The sequence below is a fragment of the Rana temporaria genome, chromosome 13 (assembly GCF_905171775.1).
Source record: "Rana temporaria chromosome 13, aRanTem1.1, whole genome shotgun sequence".
NCBI classification, from domain to species: domain Eukaryota; kingdom Metazoa; phylum Chordata; class Amphibia; order Anura; family Ranidae; genus Rana; species Rana temporaria.
The window spans coordinates 107,689,631-107,712,402 of record NC_053501.1 but is presented as its reverse complement, the minus strand read 5'-3'; the positions used below and the strand labels follow the sequence as shown (position 1 = coordinate 107,712,402).

The 22,772-nt window shown below is 41.1% G+C and overlaps 1 protein-coding gene across 1 annotated transcript in view; it reads right to left on the bottom strand.

Moving 5' to 3' along the window:
* Positions 1-864: 864 nt before the first annotated feature.
* Positions 865-22,772, bottom strand: part of NES (nestin) — a 46,568-nt gene continuing 24,660 nt past the window's right edge. The window contains exons 3-4 of the mRNA XM_040332587.1: positions 17,136-17,209; positions 865-13,219 (exon numbers count right to left, since the gene is read on the bottom strand). Coding sequence (XP_040188521.1) covers positions 1,470-13,219; positions 17,136-17,209 — 11,824 coding nt within the window. The 3' untranslated portion in view covers positions 865-1,469. The remainder of the gene's footprint in view (positions 13,220-17,135; positions 17,210-22,772) is intronic.

Here is a 22,772-nt window from a genome sequence, read left to right as displayed (position 1 = left end):
CCAGGAGACATTGCGGCATCGAGGAAGTGAAGGAATACCCGCACACTACCCGATGAATCCATATACAGGAAGCGGCCAGTAACATAAGGATTACTAAGGTTCGCCTGCCCCTGACAGTGACTCGAGCTGGGCATCGCCGCTTAGTGAAGGATTGGCTTGGGCGGCTCGGCTGCTCTCGGCTGCTCTAGTTCTGCAAAGGGAACTGAGTTCCTGCTGTGAAAAAAGTGCAGGAACTCTGGTCCCACGCGTTCCCGCAGGACTTGAGCCCTGGTAATGACCATGGCCAACATTCCTGAAGGACAAGATGATGGCACCACACATACATATAACGTATTTGTCAAAGCATATTGGGTTGCCAGTCATGTGGTCACTATAGCAAGCACGGACATTGGGCATGGACCATTAAAAATCAATAGTAATGAACCATGGCCTCATACACGAAGGACAAGATGATGGCACCACACATACATATAACGTATTTGTCAAAGCATATTGGGTTGCCAATCATGTGGTCACTATAGCAAGCATGGACGGTGGGCATGGACCATTAAAAATCAATAGTAATGAACCATGGCCTCATACACGAAGGACAAGATGATGGCACCACGCATACATAAAACGTATTTGTCAAAGCATACTGTGTTGCCGGTCATCTGGTCGCTATAGCAAGCACTGACATCGGACATGGACCATTGGAAACCAACGGTAATAAATCATGGCCAACAATCATGAAGGACAAAATGACTGCTCCACGCATACATAAAACGTTTTGAAACAGTTAGCAACAAGATATTAGAGCTTACTCTGGCAATATCACAGTGCACTTTTCCTTATCCTTATAGATTCTAAGTAAACGAATATGAATAAAACGCAAATCGATTGAACTTTAAATTCGAAGCACAGAAGAATAGTGACATGCAAATATGTGCTGCTCATACATAATAGAGGCAATTCACCGTGCAAGACACTTAATAAAACAGTCCGAATAAAATAAAAAAAGCAATTACTTAGTAAATCATTGGCAGGATACGCAGAGAGAGGTAACTTGAGTTCAATGAAAATCTGGAGTATTTCTGAATGTTCTTTGAAGTTTGTGCCCATGGACCCACACAAAAGATTACCAAAAAAAAAAAAAGAAGACGCGCACACTTGCCACTTCATATATCCAGGAGATACATTGCTTAGTTATCTCCTTGACTGATCTTATTCATAAATAAATTGTGGATTTGTTGGTGGCCTCTCAATTTTGCATCCATTTGGCAGTATGGATCTCTTGAAAAGTTCCAGCCCTCCTTTGTGTCCACATAACTTTACCAGCACAGGTTTTGGAAGAATGTTGGAATATTCCATTTGATTTGCACCAACTGGTTTTTCTTTCTCTAGGAATTGGGCAAAACCACTCATGGCTGTCGTGACCAAGAAATAAATAAAGTTTATGTTTTCTCACAAACAGAAAAACATAGTCTAATTTACTCGTCAGACGACCAAGCATCTTCTTTTTCTTGGTGTGTCTTAACAGTTTGCTGGTTTGTGTCTTTGTCTACGACAAGATCTTGACCGACTAAGGTAGACTGGTTGGTAAAATCACTATCACTAAGGTAAGGTTCTAAGGTTTTATTGGTGTAAATATCTTCATCAGTAGCAGAGTCCACATACTCAACAACCGTATGGATTGTGCTCTTTATTTCAGAAGATTCATCAAACCGGGTACCTTCTTTAAGCTCTGATTTTTCGAGTAAAGATTGGAAGAGGCCCTCACTCTTTCCTTCTGAGGTTGCAAATTTGAGAACAGACTCTTCTATAATATCCTTAGTATGGGTATTTATAATATCCTCTTCAAATTTTACAATGGTCTTCCTTTCAGAAATGACGATTTTGCTTTGTTCACCAGTAGAATGTCCATTGACCATATAGTCCTCTAAGTCAAGCGTGGCTTGCACAATGGTATTCCCATGCAGTCCATTTACTGTTTTAACATGAATACTGTTTTCTGTTGGTGAACAATGTTGTTCCTCAGCGATTTCTCTCTCATTGCCACTGTTAGAATCAAATGAAGAGTCACTGATTTCATCCGTGGTGTCTTTCTCTTCATCGGAGGCATGAAATTCTACGTGTTCAGGACCTGGTTTGGTTGTCAAGAATGCCTTATCTTCGTGTGTTTCTTCCACTTCCTCTAGCACAACCTTTACAATTTCCTCTTTCACTTCAACGTCAGGAGGAGTTTCCTCAGTGTCAATTTTATTATCTTCTTGCTCAGTCTCCTGTCCAATAGCTGTCACATTTGGTGAGGATTCATCTGAAGATATGGATGTGTCACTTTCCAAGATGACACTTGTTTCTGTAGCTATTGCAATAACTTCTGTAACATCTTGAGTATGCTCTAAAGTTTTTCTTTCTTGAGTATCTTGAGTATCTTCAATATCGTCTTCCTGAAACTCTTTACCATCATCAGTTTGTGGTTGTTCAGGTTCTAAGATCACCTGCTCTTCTGACAAAATTTCAGATCCATCGGTGAGGTTAGATAATGGTGTTGTGCCAGGCAGAGTCTTCTCTAACTGGTCATCATTACTTGTCTCGAAAATTACACTTTTTTGTGAGGAAATTGAGACATCTTCTTGTGAGTTGAATGAGTTCTCTAGGGAATCACTATCATCTCCAGGAAAAACAACATTTTGTTCTGGATTTGTGTAAGTCGATTCCTCTTGAGTGACATCATTAGTTAGAGGAGTTACTAATTCTGACTCAGCGTGCTCTGCTGTAAAAAGGAATTCTGTGGTTTCAGATACACTTTCAGTTTCCTTTGTTCCACTTTGTTCAATATCGTCTTTCTGAAAATCTTTACCATCATCAGTTTGTGGTGTTTCTGGTTCTAAGATCACCTGCTCTTCTGACAAATTTTCCGATCCATCAGTGAGGTGAGATATTGGTGTTGTGCTAGGCAGTGTCTTCTCTAACTGGTCTTCATCACTTGTCTCAAAATTATCACTCTTTTGTGAGGAAATTAAGATGTCTTCTTGTGAGTTCAATGACTTGCCTGTTTCTTTAGGTTCTTCAGCTTCAAGCCATGGGGCTATTTGTGATGACTGTAACTCCAAATTATCATCTAATTCTTCTGTTTCTGGTTCAGGAAGAAAGCAGGATTCTACAACGTTCTGAGCTTCTTCTGACACAATGTTTTCTTTATCATCTACGAAGTCCTCAAACTCATCAAGATTAGGCAATGGTGTTGAGTCCGGAAGGGTTTGCTCTAGTTGGTAGTCTTTGCTAATTTCAAAGTCTTCACTTTTCTGAGAATAAATTGAAATATCTTGTGAGTCCAGGGATTCATCAGATTTGGAGATCTCTTCATCGAGATTGCTATGTGTTTCCACATCTTCAGTTTTGCTCTGCTTGTCCGTGAGTCCTTCAAAATCTGGTGTCACAGTAGGGTTCTCAGCATATAGTTTCTGTTCTACGCTATGTTCTACAAGGATAGTTTCACTTTCTGTCTCAGAAGCAGTAGGCTTTTCCTCTCCTTGATCATTCGTTTCAGATTCCAGATATTTTTCTTGGTTCTCTTGAATCTGGTTATTACGTTCTGGAGCAAATGTTGAGTCTTGGCATGAAGGTTCACTTACAATAGCCTCTTCCTTTTTCTCTGTGATTTCTGTTTCGTGTTTGTTTTCTGTAAGGTCTTTTTCTTCTGAAATGCCTTCCTCCTTGTTTAAGCTATCATGCGCAATTTCATCATGTGGCACATCCGTACTTTCAGCTTTCTTATCACCATCAGCAACCAGATCTACACTTGGTTTTGCACCATCTAAAGACAGCTCACACTGTTTTTCAGGCTGGACCTCTGCATCATTTTCACTTGTGAATCGAAGATTGTTTTGAATGGCGAACAGGGAAAATTTAATATTTTGGTCATCTTCTGGTTCCGTTTGGGATGAAACAACCTCTTCATTCTCCTTTGATAGGCTACAGTCTTCAGCTGTGGAAGCCACTTCATATGTCTCTTCAATTAATTCTTTATCTTTGCTTGATTGTTTTAAGTGTTCATCTTCAATTTCCTGCTGAGAGGTAGCTTTAGCGTCAGAGCATTGATCAGAGTCTAGTTCAGTTTCCTGCTTATAAATATTAACTGCACTATCTGGTTTCACCACAGTGGTTAGCAAAGGACAAGTGTTGGAATCAACTGTTTCTTGGATGGTATCTTCTGGACCATTGATATTTTGACCAGCACTTTCTTCTAATTTGCTTCCTGAACATTGATTTTCATGCTCAGCACTTATCAGTGTGAATTCATCTTGCTCGAGCAGAATCACTCTTACTTTTTGAATATCTTGATTTATCTCTTTTACATCACATGTTTGGCCATGCGTTTCATGTTCACATTCAAACTGAAAGTTACCTTTGGCTTCTACATCTTTTTGAGAATCAGCATCATGCTCTATCTCCTGGTCAACTTTGTGATCCTTCAATTCCTTGCTGACTGGTTCATAGTCTTGAGTTCTCTCCTCTGTATTATCAAATTCGCTAATTTGATCATCTTTTCCAATTTCTGGCAACTTACTTTCTTGTTCTTGATCAATCGTTGTGGCTTTATTCTCTTCGGCATCACATTCATTATTGGCTAATTGCTGGTCCTCTTCATTTTCCTTAAAGGTCTCCTCCTGTTCTGTTTTTGAAACCACTTCATCTGTCTCTTGACTTATGGCTTCAGCTGTCAAGTTGCTAGAATATGTTTCTTCAATTTGCTGTGTATTAGGGAGGACCTCTTTGAAAATTTCTTGTTCTTGTTCAACCTCAGAATCCCTGGAATCTGTACCATACTCTTGAATCTTTACAGTGGTTACCTGTTCTGCTGTTTTTGAAACTACTTCAACAGTTTCTTGACTTATTTTTTTTTCCGTGGCTTCACTGAAACATACTTCTTCATTTTTCTGCTCAACATTAAATTGTGACTCTGAATCAAAGAGGGGCTCTTCTACAAGGTCTTGCCCTTCATTGGCCTCGGAATCTCTGGAATCTTTACTGACCTGCTCATCTTCCTCCGTAGTGTCCGGTTTTATAATTTTGGTGACTATTTCTAAATTGTCTTGGCTCGTTTGTTCTTCTGAGTCTTTGATGGAGTATTCACCCGCACCTTCCTGTTGGAGTGCAATGTTTTGTTGTATTTCAGAGATAGGTTCTTGGTCAAGTTCTGGATTTCGTTCAAGTTCAGGATCTTGGGAATCTTGGCTGAGTGGTTCAACATCACTTAAGTGAGCATCACTTTTAGTGTTTTCAGTCCCACTGATGAAGTTTTCTCTCTCAACTTCTGGTATGGGACTTTCATGGTCTGTACTTGCTACTGCAGATTCTGTTTCCTCAAATGTTTCAACTTCTTTCTTTTCAGAAAATACGTTTTCTACCATTGTTGAAATGACTTCGCTACTTTCCTCACAAATTTTTTCATCTGTTCCTTTGTCCAAATCAAATACACTTTCCTGTTGATCTGGGATTTTAGCCTCTGCACTGGAAAGAGACTCTTGGTCAAGTTCTGGCTCTTTCTCAGCTTCTGATTTTCTGGAATCTTTACTGTCTTCTTCATGCTCTTCAGAGGCATCCTTCGCTACTGTTTCAGAAACACTAACTTCACTTATCTTTTCTTCTGTACCTTCACTGGTATGTGATTCTATACTTTTCTGTTGATAGGAGATTTTGACATCAGAGACATCCCCTTGGGCGAGCACTGCCTCTTGGTCAGCTTCAAGCCTCACAAACTCTATACTTTCCTCCTGGTTGTCTACCGGGGTATCCAGTTTTGCTGTTTCTGAAATTGTTTCATCAGTCTCTTCACTTTTTTCTTCCTTTGAAGCTTCACTAAAACATACTTCTTCACTTTTCTGCTCAAGAGTAAATTGTGACTCTGAATCAAAGAGGGGCTCTTCAATAAGGTATTGCCCTTGATTAACCTCAGAAACTCTGGAATCATTACTGTCCTGCTCAACTTCATCCAGGGTGTCCCGTTTTGTCATTTCAGTGACGTTTTCTACATTGTCTTGGCTTGTTTGTTCTTCTGGGCTTTTAATGGAATATCCATCTGCATCTTCCTGTTGAAGGGAAATTTCTAGCTGTATATCAGAAATAGATTTTTGGTCAAGTTCTGGTTTTTGGTCAAGTTTAGGATCTAGGGATTCTTGGCTAAGTGGTTCAACATCACTTAAGTGAGCTTCGGTGTTTTCAGTCCCACCAATGTATTTTTCCATCTCGATTTCCGGTGCTTCATCTTTTTGTTCTGTGCATACTACGGCAGATTCAGCTTTTTCTAATTGTTCAACTTCTTCATTTTTCTCAGAAAATACATTTTCTACTATTGTTGAAACTATCTTACTGCTCTCCTCAATAATTTCCTCTTCTGTTCCTTTGTCAAAATCAAAAACACTTTCCTGTTGTTCTGGATTGCCGATAGACTCATGGCCAAGTTCTGGCTCTTGGTCAGCTTCTGTTTCTTGGGAATCTTTACTGTCTACTTCATTCTCTTCAGAGGTGTCCTTGCCTACTGTATCAGACACAGCTTCAAAATTTAATTCACTTAGAATTTCTTCTGTAACTTCACAAGCAAGTTGTTCTATGTTTTCTTGTTGAAAGGAAATTTTAATATCAGAGACATTCTCTTGGACAAGCACTGTCTCTTGGCCAGCTTCAAGGCTCACAAAATCTGTACTTTCCACCTGACTCTCTGTAGTGGTATCTTGTTCTGCCGTTTCTGAAATTGCTTCTTCAGTCTCGTCACTTATATCTTCCTCTGTAGCTTTGCTGACACACACTTCTTCATTTATCTGCTCAACAGTAATTTGTGACTGCAAATCAAAGAGGGATTCTTTGACAAGGTCATGCCCTTGATTAGCCTCCTTATTGTCTTGCTCATCTTCCTCAGTGGTGTCCTGTTCTGACGTTTTGGTGACTTTTTCAAAATTGTCTTGGCTTGTTTGTTCTTCAGGGCCTTTACTGGAATATTCACCTGCATCTTCCTGTTGGAAGACAATTTCTTGCTGTATATCAGAGATAGGTTCTTGGTCAAGTTCTGGTTTTTGGTCAGGTTCAGGATCCTGGGATTCTTGACTGAGTGGTTCAACATCACTTAAGTGAGCATCACTTTCAGTATTTTCAGTCCCACTGATGCATTTTTCTGTCTTGATTTCTGGTGCTTGACTTTGTTGTTCTGTGAATACTACTGCAGACTCTGTTTCCTCTAATTGTTCAACTTCTTTCTTCTCAGAAAATACATTTTCTACTATTGTTGAAACAATTTCGCTGCTCTCCTCAATAATTTCCTCCTCTGTTTCTTTGTCAAAATCTAATACACTTTCCTGTTGATGGGTGATTTTAGCCTCTGCACTGGAGAGAGACTCATGGACGGGCTCTGGCTCTTTGTCAGCTTCTGTTTTTTTGGAATCTTTACTTTCCTCTTCATTCTCTTCAGGGGTATCCTTTGCTACTGTTTCTGAAACAGTTTCACAAGTGACTTCACTTATCTTTTCTTCTGTATCTTCACTGATATGCTTTTCTTCACTTTCTTGTTGAAAGGAGATTTTAACATCAGAGCTGTCCTCTGGGACCAGCACAATTTCTTGGTCAGCTTCAGGACTCACAAATTCTTTACTTTCCTCCTGACCTTCTGCAGTTGTATCTTGTTCTGCTGTTTCTGAAATTGCTTCATCATTCTCTTTACTTATATCTTCCTCTGTAGCTTCACTGAAACATACTTCTTCGTTTTTCTGCTCAACAGTAAGCTGTGACTCTGAATCTAAGAGGGGCTCTTTGACAAGGTCTTGCCCTTGATTAGAGTCAGAATCTTTGGAATCCATACTGTCCTGCTCATCTTCATCAGTGGTGTCATGTTTTGTCAAGTCGGTGACTTTTTCAAAATTGTCTTGGCTTGTCTGTTCTGGGTCTTTACTGGAATATTCACCTGCATCTTCATGTTGGAGGACGATTTCTTGGTCAAGTTCTGGTTTTTGATCTTGGGATTCTTGGACAAATGGTTCAACATCACCTAAGTGAGCTTCACTTTCAGTGTTTTCAGTCCCACTAATGCTTTTTTCTGTCTTGATTTCTGGTGTGTGACTTTCTTGATCTGTGTATACTACTGCCGTTTCTGTTTCCTCTAATTGTTCGACTTCTTTCTTCTCAAAAAATACATTTTCTGCCATTGTTGAAACTACTTCACTACTCTTCTCAATAATTTCCTCTGTTTCTTTGTCAAAATCTAATACAATTTCATGTTGATCGATGATCTTGGCCTCTGTACTGGAGATAGAGTCATGGTCAGGTTCTGGCTCTCGGTCAGTTTCTGGAAACTGGGAATCTTTACTGTCTTCTTCATTCTCTTCAGTGGTGTCCTTCTCTACAGTTTCAGAAATAGCTTCACAACTGACTTGATTTATATTTTCTTCTGGACCTTCACTGGCATGTTTGTCTACGTGTTCTTGTTGATAGGAGGTTTTAACATCAGAGATAACCTCTTGGACAAGCACTGCCTCTTGGTCAGCTTCGAAGCTCACAAAAGCTTTACTTTCCTCCTGATTCTCTACAGAGATGTCATGTTCTTCTGTTTTTAAAATGGTTTCTACAGTCACTTTACTTATTTCTTCCTCTGGAGCTTCACTGAAACATATTTTTTCATTTTTCTGTTCAAGAGTAAACTGTGACTCTGAACCAAAGATAGGCTCTTCGACAAGGTCTTGACCTTGATTATCCTCAGAATCCTTGGAATCCTTACTGTCCTTCTCATCTTCCTCTGTAGTGTCCTGTTTTGTCATTTCGGTGACTTTTTCAAAATTGTTGTGGCTTGTTTGTTCCTCTGAGCCTTTACTGGAATATTCATCTGCATCTTCCTGTTGGAGGGCAATTTCTGGCTGTATATCAGAAAGAGGTTCTTGGTCAAGCTCTGGTTTTTTGTCAAGTTCAGGAAGTCGGGATTCTTGGCTGAGTGGTTCAACATCACTTAAGTGAACATCACTTTCAGTGCTTTCAGTCCCACTAATGCATTTTTCTGTCTTGATTTCTGTTGCTTGACTTTGTTGTTCTGTGGATACTTCTGCAGATTCTGCTTTTTCTAATTGTTCGACTTCTCCATTCTTCTCAGAAAATACACGATCTACTATAGTTGAAACTATTTTGCTGCTCTCCTCAATAATTTCCTCCTCTGTTGCTTTGTCAAAATCTAATACACTTTCCTGTTGATCGGTGATTGTAGCCTCTGTACTGAAGATAGACTCATGGTCAAGTTCTGGCTCTCGATCAGCTTCTGTTTTCTGGGAATCTAGGAATCTGCCTTCTTCAGAGGTGTCCATTTTTACTATTTCAGTAACAGATTCCCAATCAACTTCACTTATAATTTCTTTGGTATCTTCACTGGTATGTTTTTCTACGCTTTCTTGTTGAAACAAGATTTTACCATCAGAGACATCCTCTTGGACAAAGGCTGGCTCTTGGTCAGCTTCAGGACTCACAAAATGTTTGCTTTCCACCTGACTGTCTACAGTGGTAACCTGTTCTGCTGTTTCTGAAATTGCTTCATCAGTCTCTTTACTTATTTCTTCTTTTATCGCTTCACTGAAACATACTTTATTTTTCTGCTCAAGACTAAATTGTGACTCCTCACCAAAGAGGGGCTCTTCGACAAGGTCTTGCTCTTGATTAGCCTCAGAATCCTTGAAATCTTTACTGTTCTTCTCATCTTCCTCTGTGGTGTCCTGTTTTGTCTTTTCTAAATTGTCTTGGCTTGTTTGTTCTTTTGGACCTTCACTAGGCTCTTCATCTGCATCTTCCCGTTGGAGGACAATTTCTGGCTGTATATCAGAAAGAGGTTCTTGGTCAAGTTCTTGTATTATTGCCTTCTCTGTCCATTGAGTTATAGAGTCTTTACTTTCTTCAAGAGGACTTTCAGCTTGTGCAAGTTTTAGGTCAAAGTCCTCCTGCAGTTCTTCAATCTCTTTTTCTTGGCCTTTATCCTCAACAACTTCCTCATCATTGAGTAGCTGAGTATTGCTTTCCTTTAAGGTACCTATGATCTGCTGATCTGCTATAGCTTCTTCCTCATGAACCTTGCTTTCAGTCTCCAGCTTTTGAAAACTGGAGTTATCTTGCTCAAGTTCTGTCTTATGGTCAACTTGAAGTTTGCTTGAAAGGCTTATAGCATGTTTAATGTCAAATGATATTTGGCCTATAAAATCTTGTTCCTGTTGAGTCAAAGGTTCAAATTCAGACACAACATCAGGAGAAGGTGCTTTTGGTTCCTCTGTTTCAGCTGAAATGAGAGTCGTACTCTTTTCTTGTTCATGTGGTGGCAATACAGCTAATAAGTTGGCATTTGCATGCTGTTCAGAGAAGGTACACTCATGCATTATCACCTTCTCTGTCCATTGAGTTATGTCTTCACTTTCAATCTGAAAAACAATTTTGCTCTCTGCATCACTGATGAGTTCAAAACTAGGTTCTGTTTCCTGGACTCCATCAGCCAATACAGGGCTGTCCAGCTCCACCTCTTCTGCTGACACAGCACAAGCTACTGAATCTACTAACTCTTGATTGGCTTGTTCTGATTCATTAAGCAGAATATCCTCTTCTGTTTTCTTAGATTCTGTTAATATTTCCTCTGACTTGTATTCTTTTTGTTGGTTTTCTTGTAAGGAGTTTGTCGTGGTAGGTTCCTCTACCATATCCTGCTTAATGCAAGGTTCAGATTCTTCCTCAAATGGTTGTTCAACCTTTTTCTGTAGCGTTATGGTACCATCAGTTACTTTGGGAATATCTTCTTCAGCCACTGGTGGCTCAAGACTTTTTAGCTCATCTGGTATTGAGTCTTCTTTTTCGGCAAATGTCTGTGCAGAATCCTGTTTCAATTCACAGAACTGATTTACAGCAGACTCCTCTACAACAGCATTCACATCATTTCCAGCACTATCATATGACAGTGAAGTTTGGTGGGCAGATTGTGGTTCCTCTATTGCGTCATCTTTACTCTCTGATGGTAAACTGTCTTGATCAAGGCTTAACTTGTCTTGTTGTTCAGTCTGAGTAATTTCGATGTATTTTTCTTCTTGGAAAGACGGCAAACTGTTCACTGGTTCTGTTTTAGACACAATGCTACCGTCTTGCTTATTGTCACAAAATTGCTCTTGGCTCTTATCCACTGACTGACCACCATCATCAATATCATTCAAGAGTTGTGCAACATCTTCAGTGGCATTGTCATCAGGAAGATTTTGGTTATCTTCCGACAGCTGAATGTCCAGTGCCTGTCCTAGATCGCTTTGATCCTGTTCAGAATCTCTTGGTTGAGACAATTTCTGCTCTTCCTGTTTAACATGCTGACTTTCATCCACATTCTCAAATAATGGGACATTGTCCTCTGTAGCATCACTTAACTGATTTGTAGCTTCTCCTAACTCCAACTTGGTTACTTGCACTTCATAAGCACCTATCTGTGTGCCAAGTATATCTAGAATCTCTTGCTCTTTTTCACCCAACTCCAGACTTTCCAGTTCTTTTTTAATTTCCTTTAGTCCAGTTTCAGATAAATACATATTGTCTGCCTGTGTAGCGTCCAACTGCACAACAACTTCATTATTATCAACAATGAACTGTTCAGTCATTTGTTCTGTAACACAAATTATCTGAGTTTTTCTTACATTATAAATTTTATTTTTTTGTTCTAAACTATGCAGTTCCAAACTCGTTTGCTCTTCCTGGTTTAATTCCTGGTTGTTCTCGGAGTCCTTGGGTATTTGATTGGCGTCCTCAACTAATTTGACAAATTCACTGGATTGCTCTGTCTCATGCTCTTGAGAACTTTCCTCCTTCTTTATTTCTTCTTCAGAATTACAAATTTCTTGTTTGATAGCATCCAACTGTTCTACTGTGTTTGTAGAGTCTTTACTTTTTTCAAGAGGACTTTCAGATTGGGCAAGTTTTAAGTCAAAGTCCTCCTGCAGTTTTTTATCCTCGTTTTCTTGGCCTTTATACTCAATGAGTTCCTCATTAAATAGCTGAGTATTGTTTTCCTTTAGGGTACTTATGATCTGCTGATCTACTATAGCTTCTTCTGCCTGAATTTCGCTTTCAGTCTCCAGCTTTTCTAAACTGGAGTTATCTGGCTCAGATTCAGTTTTTTGGTCAGCTTGAAGTTTGCTAGAAAGGCTTATAGCATGTTCAAGGTCAAATGATATTTGGCATACAAGATCTTGTTCCTGTTGAGTCAAAGGTTCAGACACAACCTCAGAAGAAGGTGCTTTTGGTTCCTCTGTTTCAGCTGAAATGATAGTCGTACTGTTTTCTTGCTCATGTGTTGGCGTTGCGGCCAATAAGTCGGCCTTTGCATCTGATGTGAAAGGTTCTGAAATAGCCGGTACCATTAGGTGGTCCTTAACATCTTCCTTAATTAATGTCTCTATATTTTGGTACTCTAGTGATTGCACAACTTCTTGTTTTTCAGATAATACCATCTGGCATGTCCCAACTTCTTCTTTTTCAACAACCAGGTATGATTCTTCATTTTCAAAGGCTTGAGTTGGAAGGTTGAATTCTATATGTTGAACATTAAGGTCTTCCTTTCCTTGAGCTTCATCATTCAATTCAAGGTCTTTGACATTGATATCAACTTTCAGAGAACCTTGCTGATCTTCCATTGCAGTATGATGGACTATAGTATGATGATCTTTTACAGTTTTCAAGGAAGACTCCAAATGATCAGTTTTTACTTGAGCAGCTATAATTTCCTTTTCGTCTGGCAATACAAATCCATTTTCAACAGCTTCAGTTATCGTTAATTCTGCATCATTTTTACTGTACAAAGTTCTTTTTAAAGGCTGGTCTTTTGTTGAACCTTGAGAATACGAATAAGAGATTGTTTCCACTTTACTCTTCTTAAAGACGTCTTCAGTTGGAGGGCGCCTCTCAATTTTTACTGAGGGTATTGGTGTTGCTGCTTTGTTTGTGGATGCTTTGGTATATTTTAGACTCTGAGATTGAAGGACAGAGCTAACTTTCTGAAACTCTTTGGTTACAGGGCTCGGCTTACTTGAAAAAGAGGTACTCTTTACATTCAGGTGGCGGCTTGGCGTGTGTGTCCACTGTTGACTTTTTTCCGCACTCTGCCTTTTGGTAGAGATTAGTCTGTAGTCCTTGGCCACTGGTGTCTTCATGCTTTCAGCCTGTCTTTTTCGAAGAGGAGACTTCTCAAACACAAAGTCTAGAAGAAGACAAAGAAGTCCATGAGTTTTACATAACAAATGAACATAAAAAGTATAGCATATTGAAACTAGACATGTGCATGCCAGAATTTCTTTTTACATTTCAGATGCATTCTTTAATTAAAGAATTTAGTTTAATCAAATTCATTATGTTGAACCGATTTGTTTTCGGAATTAGTTTTGTATCTTCGGCATTCATTTCATTTATTCGTTGGCCCAGGTGGATTAAAAAAAAATTTGCATTTTTTTCGGAAGAGTGCTATGTATTCGTTTTCAGTTTCCATATTTCGGGTGGATTTGTTATTCATATAGTATATCAAAACTATTTGGAAGGATTCTATATTTTTGGACGATAATTGAAGAGAAATGGCATGAGCTGATTGGATCAATATCCTCACGTGCATCCGAAATTTAAAAAGGAACAACAAATTTGGATCCATTCCTTATCCGAATCCGAATTATCAAACGAATTTGAAAATTTAAGTAATTACATTCGAATCCAAATTTTTGGGCCGAATATCGATTCGTAATGAAACAAAAAGCACATGTCTAGTTGAAACTTGAAAGCATTTTGGTAAAACTCTTGAAACGAATGGGGCTTTATGCTGTATGCTAGCAGTCATCGGTCTTTTGTATAAACCTCATACACGCGATTAGGGACGATCCGCCCTATAGGCTCACTATGCAAGCCGCTTAGGGCCCTGCAAAGCTGCGGAGGGCCCCTCCAAATTACTAGAGGCCCCACCTGGTGAGAAGTCATTTTCAGCCCCTCACCCTGCTTCTCAACTCGCTGGCTGCATGGGAGAAGAGGTAAGAAGTCAGCACCCTCAGCTCACTTTAATGTAAGATGTCATATTCGCCATGTAATTTTGCTTAGGGCCCCAGGGAGGTCAGGATCGACACTGCACGTGATCCAACTTTATGGCCATAATTTTCTGATGGACATGTTGTGTCAGATAATCCGACCGTGTATGCATGCTCCATCAGACAATTGTTGGCTGAATTAATGACAACAAAAGTTGGCTGTTCATGCTCACCAACTATTGGGCAATAAATCTGTTACGTCGGTTTATCCGATTGTGTGTACGCAAGTTGGTCCAACTAAAATCCGATGTACAAACACGCATGCTCACAACCAATGTTAAACATCAGCCAACAAGTTGCCCGAAGGGTGGCGGTAAAGAGCTGAAAAACCACGTGGTTTGGTGAATGTTGGCTGAAAATGTTGTGCCGTGTGTATGCAGAACAAGTTCACGGCCAACGCCCTTCCAACCAAAATCCACGGAAAAGTTGGTCGGAAGTCCAATCGTATGTACAAGGCTTTAGACTGACTTTTCCAATTATTTCTATTCAAATTCAAAGTGTTTCCAAAACTCTTTTCTGATAATTGAATTATTTTCTTCAAAATGGTGGAGTGACAGAGGTTCTAACCTTTCGCCGATGTCAAAAGAATGAGAAGAAGAAAAAAAGGAGGACCTTATAACATAATTCAATGAAAGACCAGCAACAAAGTCATCAGGAAAATACTTCACTATGGAAACCAGTCTGTGATTTCACTATGCTATGGTAACTATAGGAAACATTTACATGATCTGTCACTATGTAAGTTTTTTTATTAAACATATTTTAAACTCTGAAGGCTTTTTTTAGGAATAATGAAATGGACTGAATGCCGTGAATGAAAGTTATTAATATTGATTGCCTAACACACTGTAAATATATTTATTGCAATACGGTCTCTAGGGGATAAAAAGAGGACCAACTAAGGATGTGTGTTTTTTTATTTCATGGAACCAATAGGAATAGAAAGTACACCGAGTTAGGCTGGCCATAGAAGGTTTGAATCTCGGTCGGTTCAGCAGGAACAGGCCAAGAATCGAACCATGTATTGCAGTATGAATTTACCAAGTTGATTGATCGATCAACTTGGGTGCAACCAGCCTACTGGATTCACTTGCGTCTCTTGGTGGGGATGGCTTCTCCCAGCCCCCCTCCCCAGCCAGGAGCAGACAATGTCTCGGCAGGAGGCATTCCCTTGTTACTCGTGGTTGCAGGAAAGAAATTTGCATTGTCTATGGCCTACCTTAGTTATGTTCCTCTATGAGAAGAGGGAAGGATTTACCCCCCCCATGTTTCTTCAAACATTTGAAGAATTTCCCATTATATCCTACAAGTTTCAAGCCACCTACAACTGGTATTTCAATGTTTGATAGATGCTGGAAAGTAAAACCACCTAATAGTCTCTTCTAATCCTCAAAGCCTCTATTGGTCAGACTTCTGTGCTCAGTTCTGGCATCTGTACACTTGCTGCATCCATTATGAGAGGTTCCTCTCATCCCTGTGATGAGTTCCTGGGTCTGTACACCTGCTTTGGCCATTATGAGGGGTTCCCATCATCCCTGTGCTGAGTTTCCTTACTCAGTTGCTCAGTAAGGGACATTCTTCCCACTGGCGACCAATATAAGGAGATTTCTTCCCACTGATCACCAATGTAAGGAACTTTCTTCCCACTGATCACCAATGTAAGGGACATTCTTCACACTGATCACCAATGTAAGGGACATTCTTCTCACTGATCACCAATGTAAGGAACATTCTTCTCACTGATCACCAATGTAAGGAACATTCTTCCCACTGATCACCAATGTAAGGAACATTCTTCCCACTGATCACCAATGTAAGGAACATTCTTCCCACTGATCACCAATGTAAGGAGCATTCTTCTCACTGATCACCAATGTAAGGGACATTCTTCTCACTGATCACCAATGTAAGGGACATTCTTCTCACTGATCACCAATGTAAGGGACATTCTTCCCACTGATCACCAATGTAAGGGACATTCTTCTCACTGATCACCAATGTAAGGAACATTCTTCTCACTGATCACCAATGTAAGGGACATTCTTCCCACTGATCACCAATGTAAGGGATATTCTTTACACTGATCACCAATGTAAGGAACATTCTTCCCACTGATCACCAATGTAAGGGACATTCTTCTCACTGATCACCAATGTAAGGAACATTCTTCTCACTGATCACCAATGTAAGGAGCATTCTTTCCACTGATCACCAATGTAAGGAGCATTCTTCTCACTGATCACCAATGTAAGGAACATTCTTCTCACTGATCACCAATGTAAGGGACATTCTTCTCACTGATCACCAATGTAAGGGACATTCTTCTCACTGATCACCAATGTAAGGGACATTCTTCTCACTGATCACCAATGTAAGGGACATTCTTCTCACTGATCACCAATGTAAGGAACATTCTTCTCACTGATCACCAATGTAAGGAACATTCTTCCCACTGATCACCAATGTAAGGAACATTCTTCCCACTGATCACCAATGTAAGGAACATTCTTCCCACTGATCACCAATGTAAGGGACATTCTTTACACTGATCACCAATTTAAAGCAAATTCTTCCTACTGAACATCGTGCCAATGTGCCATGAGCTGTAGATATAGTAATTGTTACTATGGGTCCGGAAAGTTATTTCAATCTTCCATGTTAAAAAGGTTGAGAAAACATGATCTAAGACAGTGGTCTCCAAACTGTGGCCCTTTGTTTGCCTCTACCTGGCCCTTGGAACACTATTCCTCCAACTGACACCAATGATGAGGCACCATTCCTTCCACTGACACCATTAACACCTCCTGGTAAAACCAATGATGGGGCAGTGTTAACTCCCAGTGATGTCGGGGACATTTTCTACACACAGTGGCCACAGTCTGGGCCCCCTAAAGCCTGAAAGATCGTAAACTGACCCTTTGTTTAAAAAGTTTGGAGACCCCCTGCTCTAAGACATCAGCAAATCTGCGTTTTTTTTACCAGCTCACATAAGTTGATATGTCTATACAGTAAGCACCTATTGAGAAATAGTAACAACATCAAGATACTTACCACTGAAAGGTGAAGACAATTTATAATCTGCAGTCGGTGAGTATAGTCGTGTACTCTCAACTTCTAGAAGGGATCTAAAAAACAAGAAAAAAATGTAATTAACTTATACCCAGGGCCAAACTTTTGTCCATTCAACCAGAGCGGAGCAACATCTATAGAAGTGGTATTTCCTTTGCTTCTATAAATGACAGCTCCCCGCTGTCAAAGGTTGCTAAGGAAGCAGTGGGTGCTTCTACCCCTAGAAACCCGCTGATGACCCCAGGGAACTTAAAAAAAAAAAAAAAACACACAGACTTCTCTAAAAGACCCCAAAATACATAGCAGACCTTTAGGGGACTGTCTCATTTCCTGAGGCCCTAAAATGCCAGGACAGTACAAATAACCCCCAAATGACACTTTTTTTGAAAAGTAGACAGTCCAAGGTATTTAGTAAGAGGCATGGTGGACTTTTTGAAGTTGTCATTTTTTTTGCCACAATTTTCTGGAAACTGAAGAAATTAAATGAAATAATTTTTTTTTTCACTTTTTTTTTTTTTACATATTGTTGCCACAGCAGTGCAGCATCACCATATGTCTGTTGTGGTAGTGATCAGGAACACCGACTGGTGATAGTATGTTAAAGAGGATGTCCGCTGAAAAAAAAATATTAAAAGCCAGCAGCTACAAATACTGCAGCTGCTGACTTTTAATATTAGGACACTTACCTGTCCTGGAGTCCAGCGCCGTCTGTAGCAGAGGATGAGCGATCGCTCGTCACCCTGCTGCTCCCCCCGCCATCCTCGGTGAAGGAACCAGGAAGTGAAGCGCTCCGGCTTCACTGCCTGGTTCCCTACGGCATATTGGCTCCCGCTGTGTACTGGGAGCCGAGTCTTCCCAGCACACAACTGGGGGGGGGGGGGGGTGCGGGAGGTGACGCAATGCCCGCAGTCTGCCCGAGACTGTGTGTCCGGAAGTGGGTGCAAATACCTGTCTTTAGACAGGTATCTGCACCCCCCTCCCCCCTGAAAGGTGTCAAATGTGACACCGGAGGGGGGGAGGGTTCCGATCAGCGGGACTCCACTTTAGGGTGGAGCTCCGCTTTAACCTCTATTCGACCACCCCAAGCACATTTACTGCGGGACGGCGGCTCCTGTGCGCAGAATCACGTACAGTGCACTTCCGGGTCAGCGGGACGCGCGGACGCCGCCGCCGACCCGCTTCCACTGGGACTGGAAACAGCCGGAGCCAGTCAGCGGGTCCCGACAGAGACAGAACGGCGGTCTGCCTTTGTAAATAAGGCAGATCGCCGTTCTGTTAGTAGGGAAGACAGAGATCCTGTGTTTCTGCTAAGCAGGAACACGGATCTCTGTCTTCCCACAGTTAAAGCACCTCCCCCACAGTTAGCAAGCACTCCCTAGGCACAAATTTAACCCTTTGATTGCCCCTGTTTACCCCTTCCCTGCCAGTGTCATTAGTACAGTGACAGTGCATATTTGTTTAGCATTGATCACTCTCTTAGTATCACTGGTCCCCAAAAAATATCAAAAGTGTCACTTAGTGTCCGGTTTGTCTGCCGAATTGTCTCACTATATGTCGCTGACCACCACCTTTACTAGTTAAAAAAAAAAAAATTATTCCATACAAATATCCCATAGTTTGTTGAAAACCAATCAATATACGCTTACAGTATTGGGATTTTTTTTTTTTTTTTTCTTAATCAAAAATATGTAGCAGAAGAAATTTGATTTTTTTACATTTTTTTATATGATATGTATTATAGCAGAGAGTAAAAAAAAAAAAAAAAGTTTTTTCAATATTGTTTTTTTGTTTATAGCGCAACAAATAAAAACTGCAGAGGTGATCAAATACCACCTAAAGAAAGCTTGATTTGTGGGGGAAAAAAGGACAGATTTTTTTTGGGGGGTGCAGCATCTCCTGACCACGCAAAGCAGTGCCGTATCGCAAGAAAATGGTCTGGTCATGAAGAGGGGTAAAAAAAAGAAAAAAAAAATCACAATTATTGATTATATTGTTATACTTTTTTTTCCCTTTTTTTTTTTATTCTTTTTTACAATTTTTTTATGCACTTTTACCAGAGCAGTACAGTGTTACCACAGTGGCCCTTTTTATATATACTATAGGCCAGGCAGGAGGTGGTTCAAGAAGCCAGGAGGGAAATATTTGCTGGCATTTAAGAACAAGGGGCTAGATTCAGCAAAGAATTACGCCGGCGTATCCATAGATACGCCGCGTAAATTCGAAGCTGCGCCGGCGTATCTTCTTTCTGTATTCAGAAAGCTAGATACGCCGACATTAGCCTAAGATCCGACTGGCGTAATTCTATTACGCCGTCGTATCTTAGGGTGCATTCTCACGCTGGCCGCTAGGTAGCGCTTCCGTTGTTGTTGGCGTAGAATATGCAAATTACCTACTTACGTCGATTCACAAACGTACGTGCGCCCGGCGTTCGTTTTTTTACGTAGTTTGCGTAAGGCTTTTTCGGCGTAACGTTGCGCCTGCTTCTATGAGGCGCACTCAATGTTAAGTATGGACGTCGTTCCCGCTTTGATTTTTGAATTTTTTACGTCGTTTGCGTAAGTCGTTTGCGAATAGGGCTGGACGTAATTTACGTTCAAGTCAAAACCAATGACGTCCTTGCGACGTCATTTGGAGCAATGCACACTGGGATATGTACACGGACGGCGCATGCCAATCACGTCAGGTCAACACACATTAACATAAAACACGCCCCCCCTTACACATTTGAATTACGAGCGCTTACGCCGGCCCCATTTACGCTACGCCGCCACAACTTACGGAGCAAGTGCTTTGTGAATACTGCACTTGCTCCTGTAAGTTGCGGCGGCGTAGCGTAAATACGATATGCTGCGCCGCCGTTAGATTGCGCGCCCCTACATGAATCTAGCCCATATTCTTTCTAATTGTCAACACTTAAAAAAAAATAAAAATCACTGCACCCAGCCAAATAGATTTTTTTTTTTTTTTTTTATATTTATTTAAATTTTTTTGGACAACCCCTTGCCTATTAGCCCAAAAAATGGGCAATTTTTTATTTCAAATAAACAAATTTTTAATTTTTAAAAATGTAAGTTAAATTCGCTGAACCCTACTTGAACTAAATCCGCCCTGGATTTGGTTCAAGTAGGGTTCAGCGAAGTTAATAAAAAAAAAAATTAATTTTAAATGTATTTATTTGAAATAAAAAATTGCCCATTTTTTGGGCTAAAAGGCAAGGGGTTGTCCAAAAAACTAAAATAAATATTTTTAAATTAAAAAAAAAAAATCCATTTGGCTGGGTGCAGTGATTTTTTTTTTTTTTTAAAGTGTTGACAATTAGAAAGAAATCCTTCATGATTATAGATCTGCATTTCTTTTATAACTTTTATATTTGCCTAAAGTTTAGCTCAGAGGTCTAAGATATGAACAAATTAGACACTTTTTGGTGGCTTTCAAATTTGGTGGCATTCTCATAGGGGGGGTAAAAAAAAAATTCCTCGGCTTAAACTTTTTTTTTTTTTCCCCACTCTGCCGAAACTTGAGAAGCACTCTCAGACCCTTACAAGCCTACTTATCCTTTTCACTCTCCCTTTATTCAGTGGGATTTATTTTGTGTGACACAAGTAACCCGGTGACATCATGAAAGTTCTCCGAGAGCCCCATAGGCTCGTATTATCATGCTAATGACGGCCCCCCTATTGTCCAAAGCCATCTGTAGGAACAAAAATGCCGATGGAGGGACGGGATAGGAGCTAGAAGAAATTCCCATGGAGGAGTTGTATGCCGGCTGGCCAGGAAGTATTATAGGCAACAGAAGAGTATACTCTTCTACGCCGGCCACCATCAGTGCGTAAAACTCCATTGTCCACTGGTTGGGCTGAACATCTACCGAAATCTTCCACAAGACAGAAGGAGACACTGGGGTAGATTCAGGTAGGGGCGCGCACTGATACGGCGGCGCAGCGTATCATCTTTACGCTACGCCGCCGTAAATTACAGGACCAAGCGCTGTATTCACGAAGCACTTGCTCCGTAAGTTGCGGCGGCGTAGCGTAAAAGGGGCCGGCGTAAGCACGCGTAATTCAAATGATCCGGTAGGGGGCATGGATCATTTAAATTAGGCGCGTTCCAGCGCCGAACGTACTGCGCATGCGCCGTCCCTAAAATTTCCCGACGTGCATTGCGGTAAATGACGTCGCAAGGACGTCATTGGTTTCGACGTGAACGTAAATGGCGTCCAGCGCCATTCACGGACGACTTACGCAAACAACATAAAATTTTCAAATCGCAACGCGGGAACGACGTCCATACTTAACATTGGCTGCGCCTCCTAATAGCAGGAGCAGCCTTACGCCGAAAAAGCCTTAACGCAAACGACGTAAAAAACGAACGCCGGGCGCACGTAAGTTTGTGAATCGGCTTATCTAAGAAATTAGCATAGTCTACGCCGACAACAACGGAAGCGCCCCTAGCGGCCAAGGTGATATTGCACACAATTCTACGCCGCCACAATCAAGTTATGTCGGTGGAGGAAGCCTATTTTTACAGCGTAACTGCCTTTGTGAATCGGCGCAACGAAACGCAGACGCAGATTTAAAATTACGGCGGCGTATCTGGAGATACGCCGCCGTAACAGGTACCTGAATCTACCCCAATGTTGCCCAAATTTTATTAAAATACTTTAACGGAAAATAAAAATCTTTAGTAGGAAGGGTTAAAAGGAAGAAAGGGTTGGAACCCTCCCAAGTTTTTAATGTTGCCTATGGCCCACAGTCACAGAGAGCAAGGCGCACATTACGCCGCCGTAGAGCAAACACCGTACGCCACGCCAACGTAGCGCGGAGAGGCAAGCGTTGCATTCGGCAAGCCAGTGCTCCCAACGCTGCGCCGGCGTGGCGTGGGTTTCGAAGGCGCACACCGGCATAGGTGGAAGTGGGCGTGACCCCATGCAAATGATGGGCCGAGCGCCAGACAGGTACGCATAGGTGTGCGCACAGGGTGTGCCTGGGCACACCCTAATCATCCTGTGTGGCGCAGATTGCACCAAAATATACGGCGTTAAATGTGCACTAATGCACAGAAAAATACAGCATTAAATGGCAAATAACACACTGAAATATACAACGTTAAACATGCAGTAATGCACAGAAATATACTGCGTTAAACATGCAGTAATGCACAGAAACATACTGCGTTAAATGTGCAGTAATGCACAGAAATATACTGCGTTAAACGTGCAGCACAGAAATAGACCCCTGATATTTCACCAAAGTCCCTAATGTGGCTCCTAAAATAATAAAATATAATAAAAATAAAAACTTCTGCTGACACCATCAGTATACTGTATATGCACATGCAGACACAGGCAAATATGTTTGAGCTTTGGGGTGCACACCCTAATGCATAAGGCTGCGCACACCAATGCAGGTACGTATCACGAACTGCGCATGCGCCGTGACGTGGACGCATGCACAGCACCCCCCCCCCACGCCAGCACAACTGCCCAAGCTACGCCGGATCACCGCGTACGCCGTGAACATAACGTACGCCCAGCCAGTCACACGTCCAACGCACAATCTGCCGGCTTGCGTTCCCTGGTGCAGACCTTTGCATGTCTGTTGCCGGGTTGCACCTCCTTTA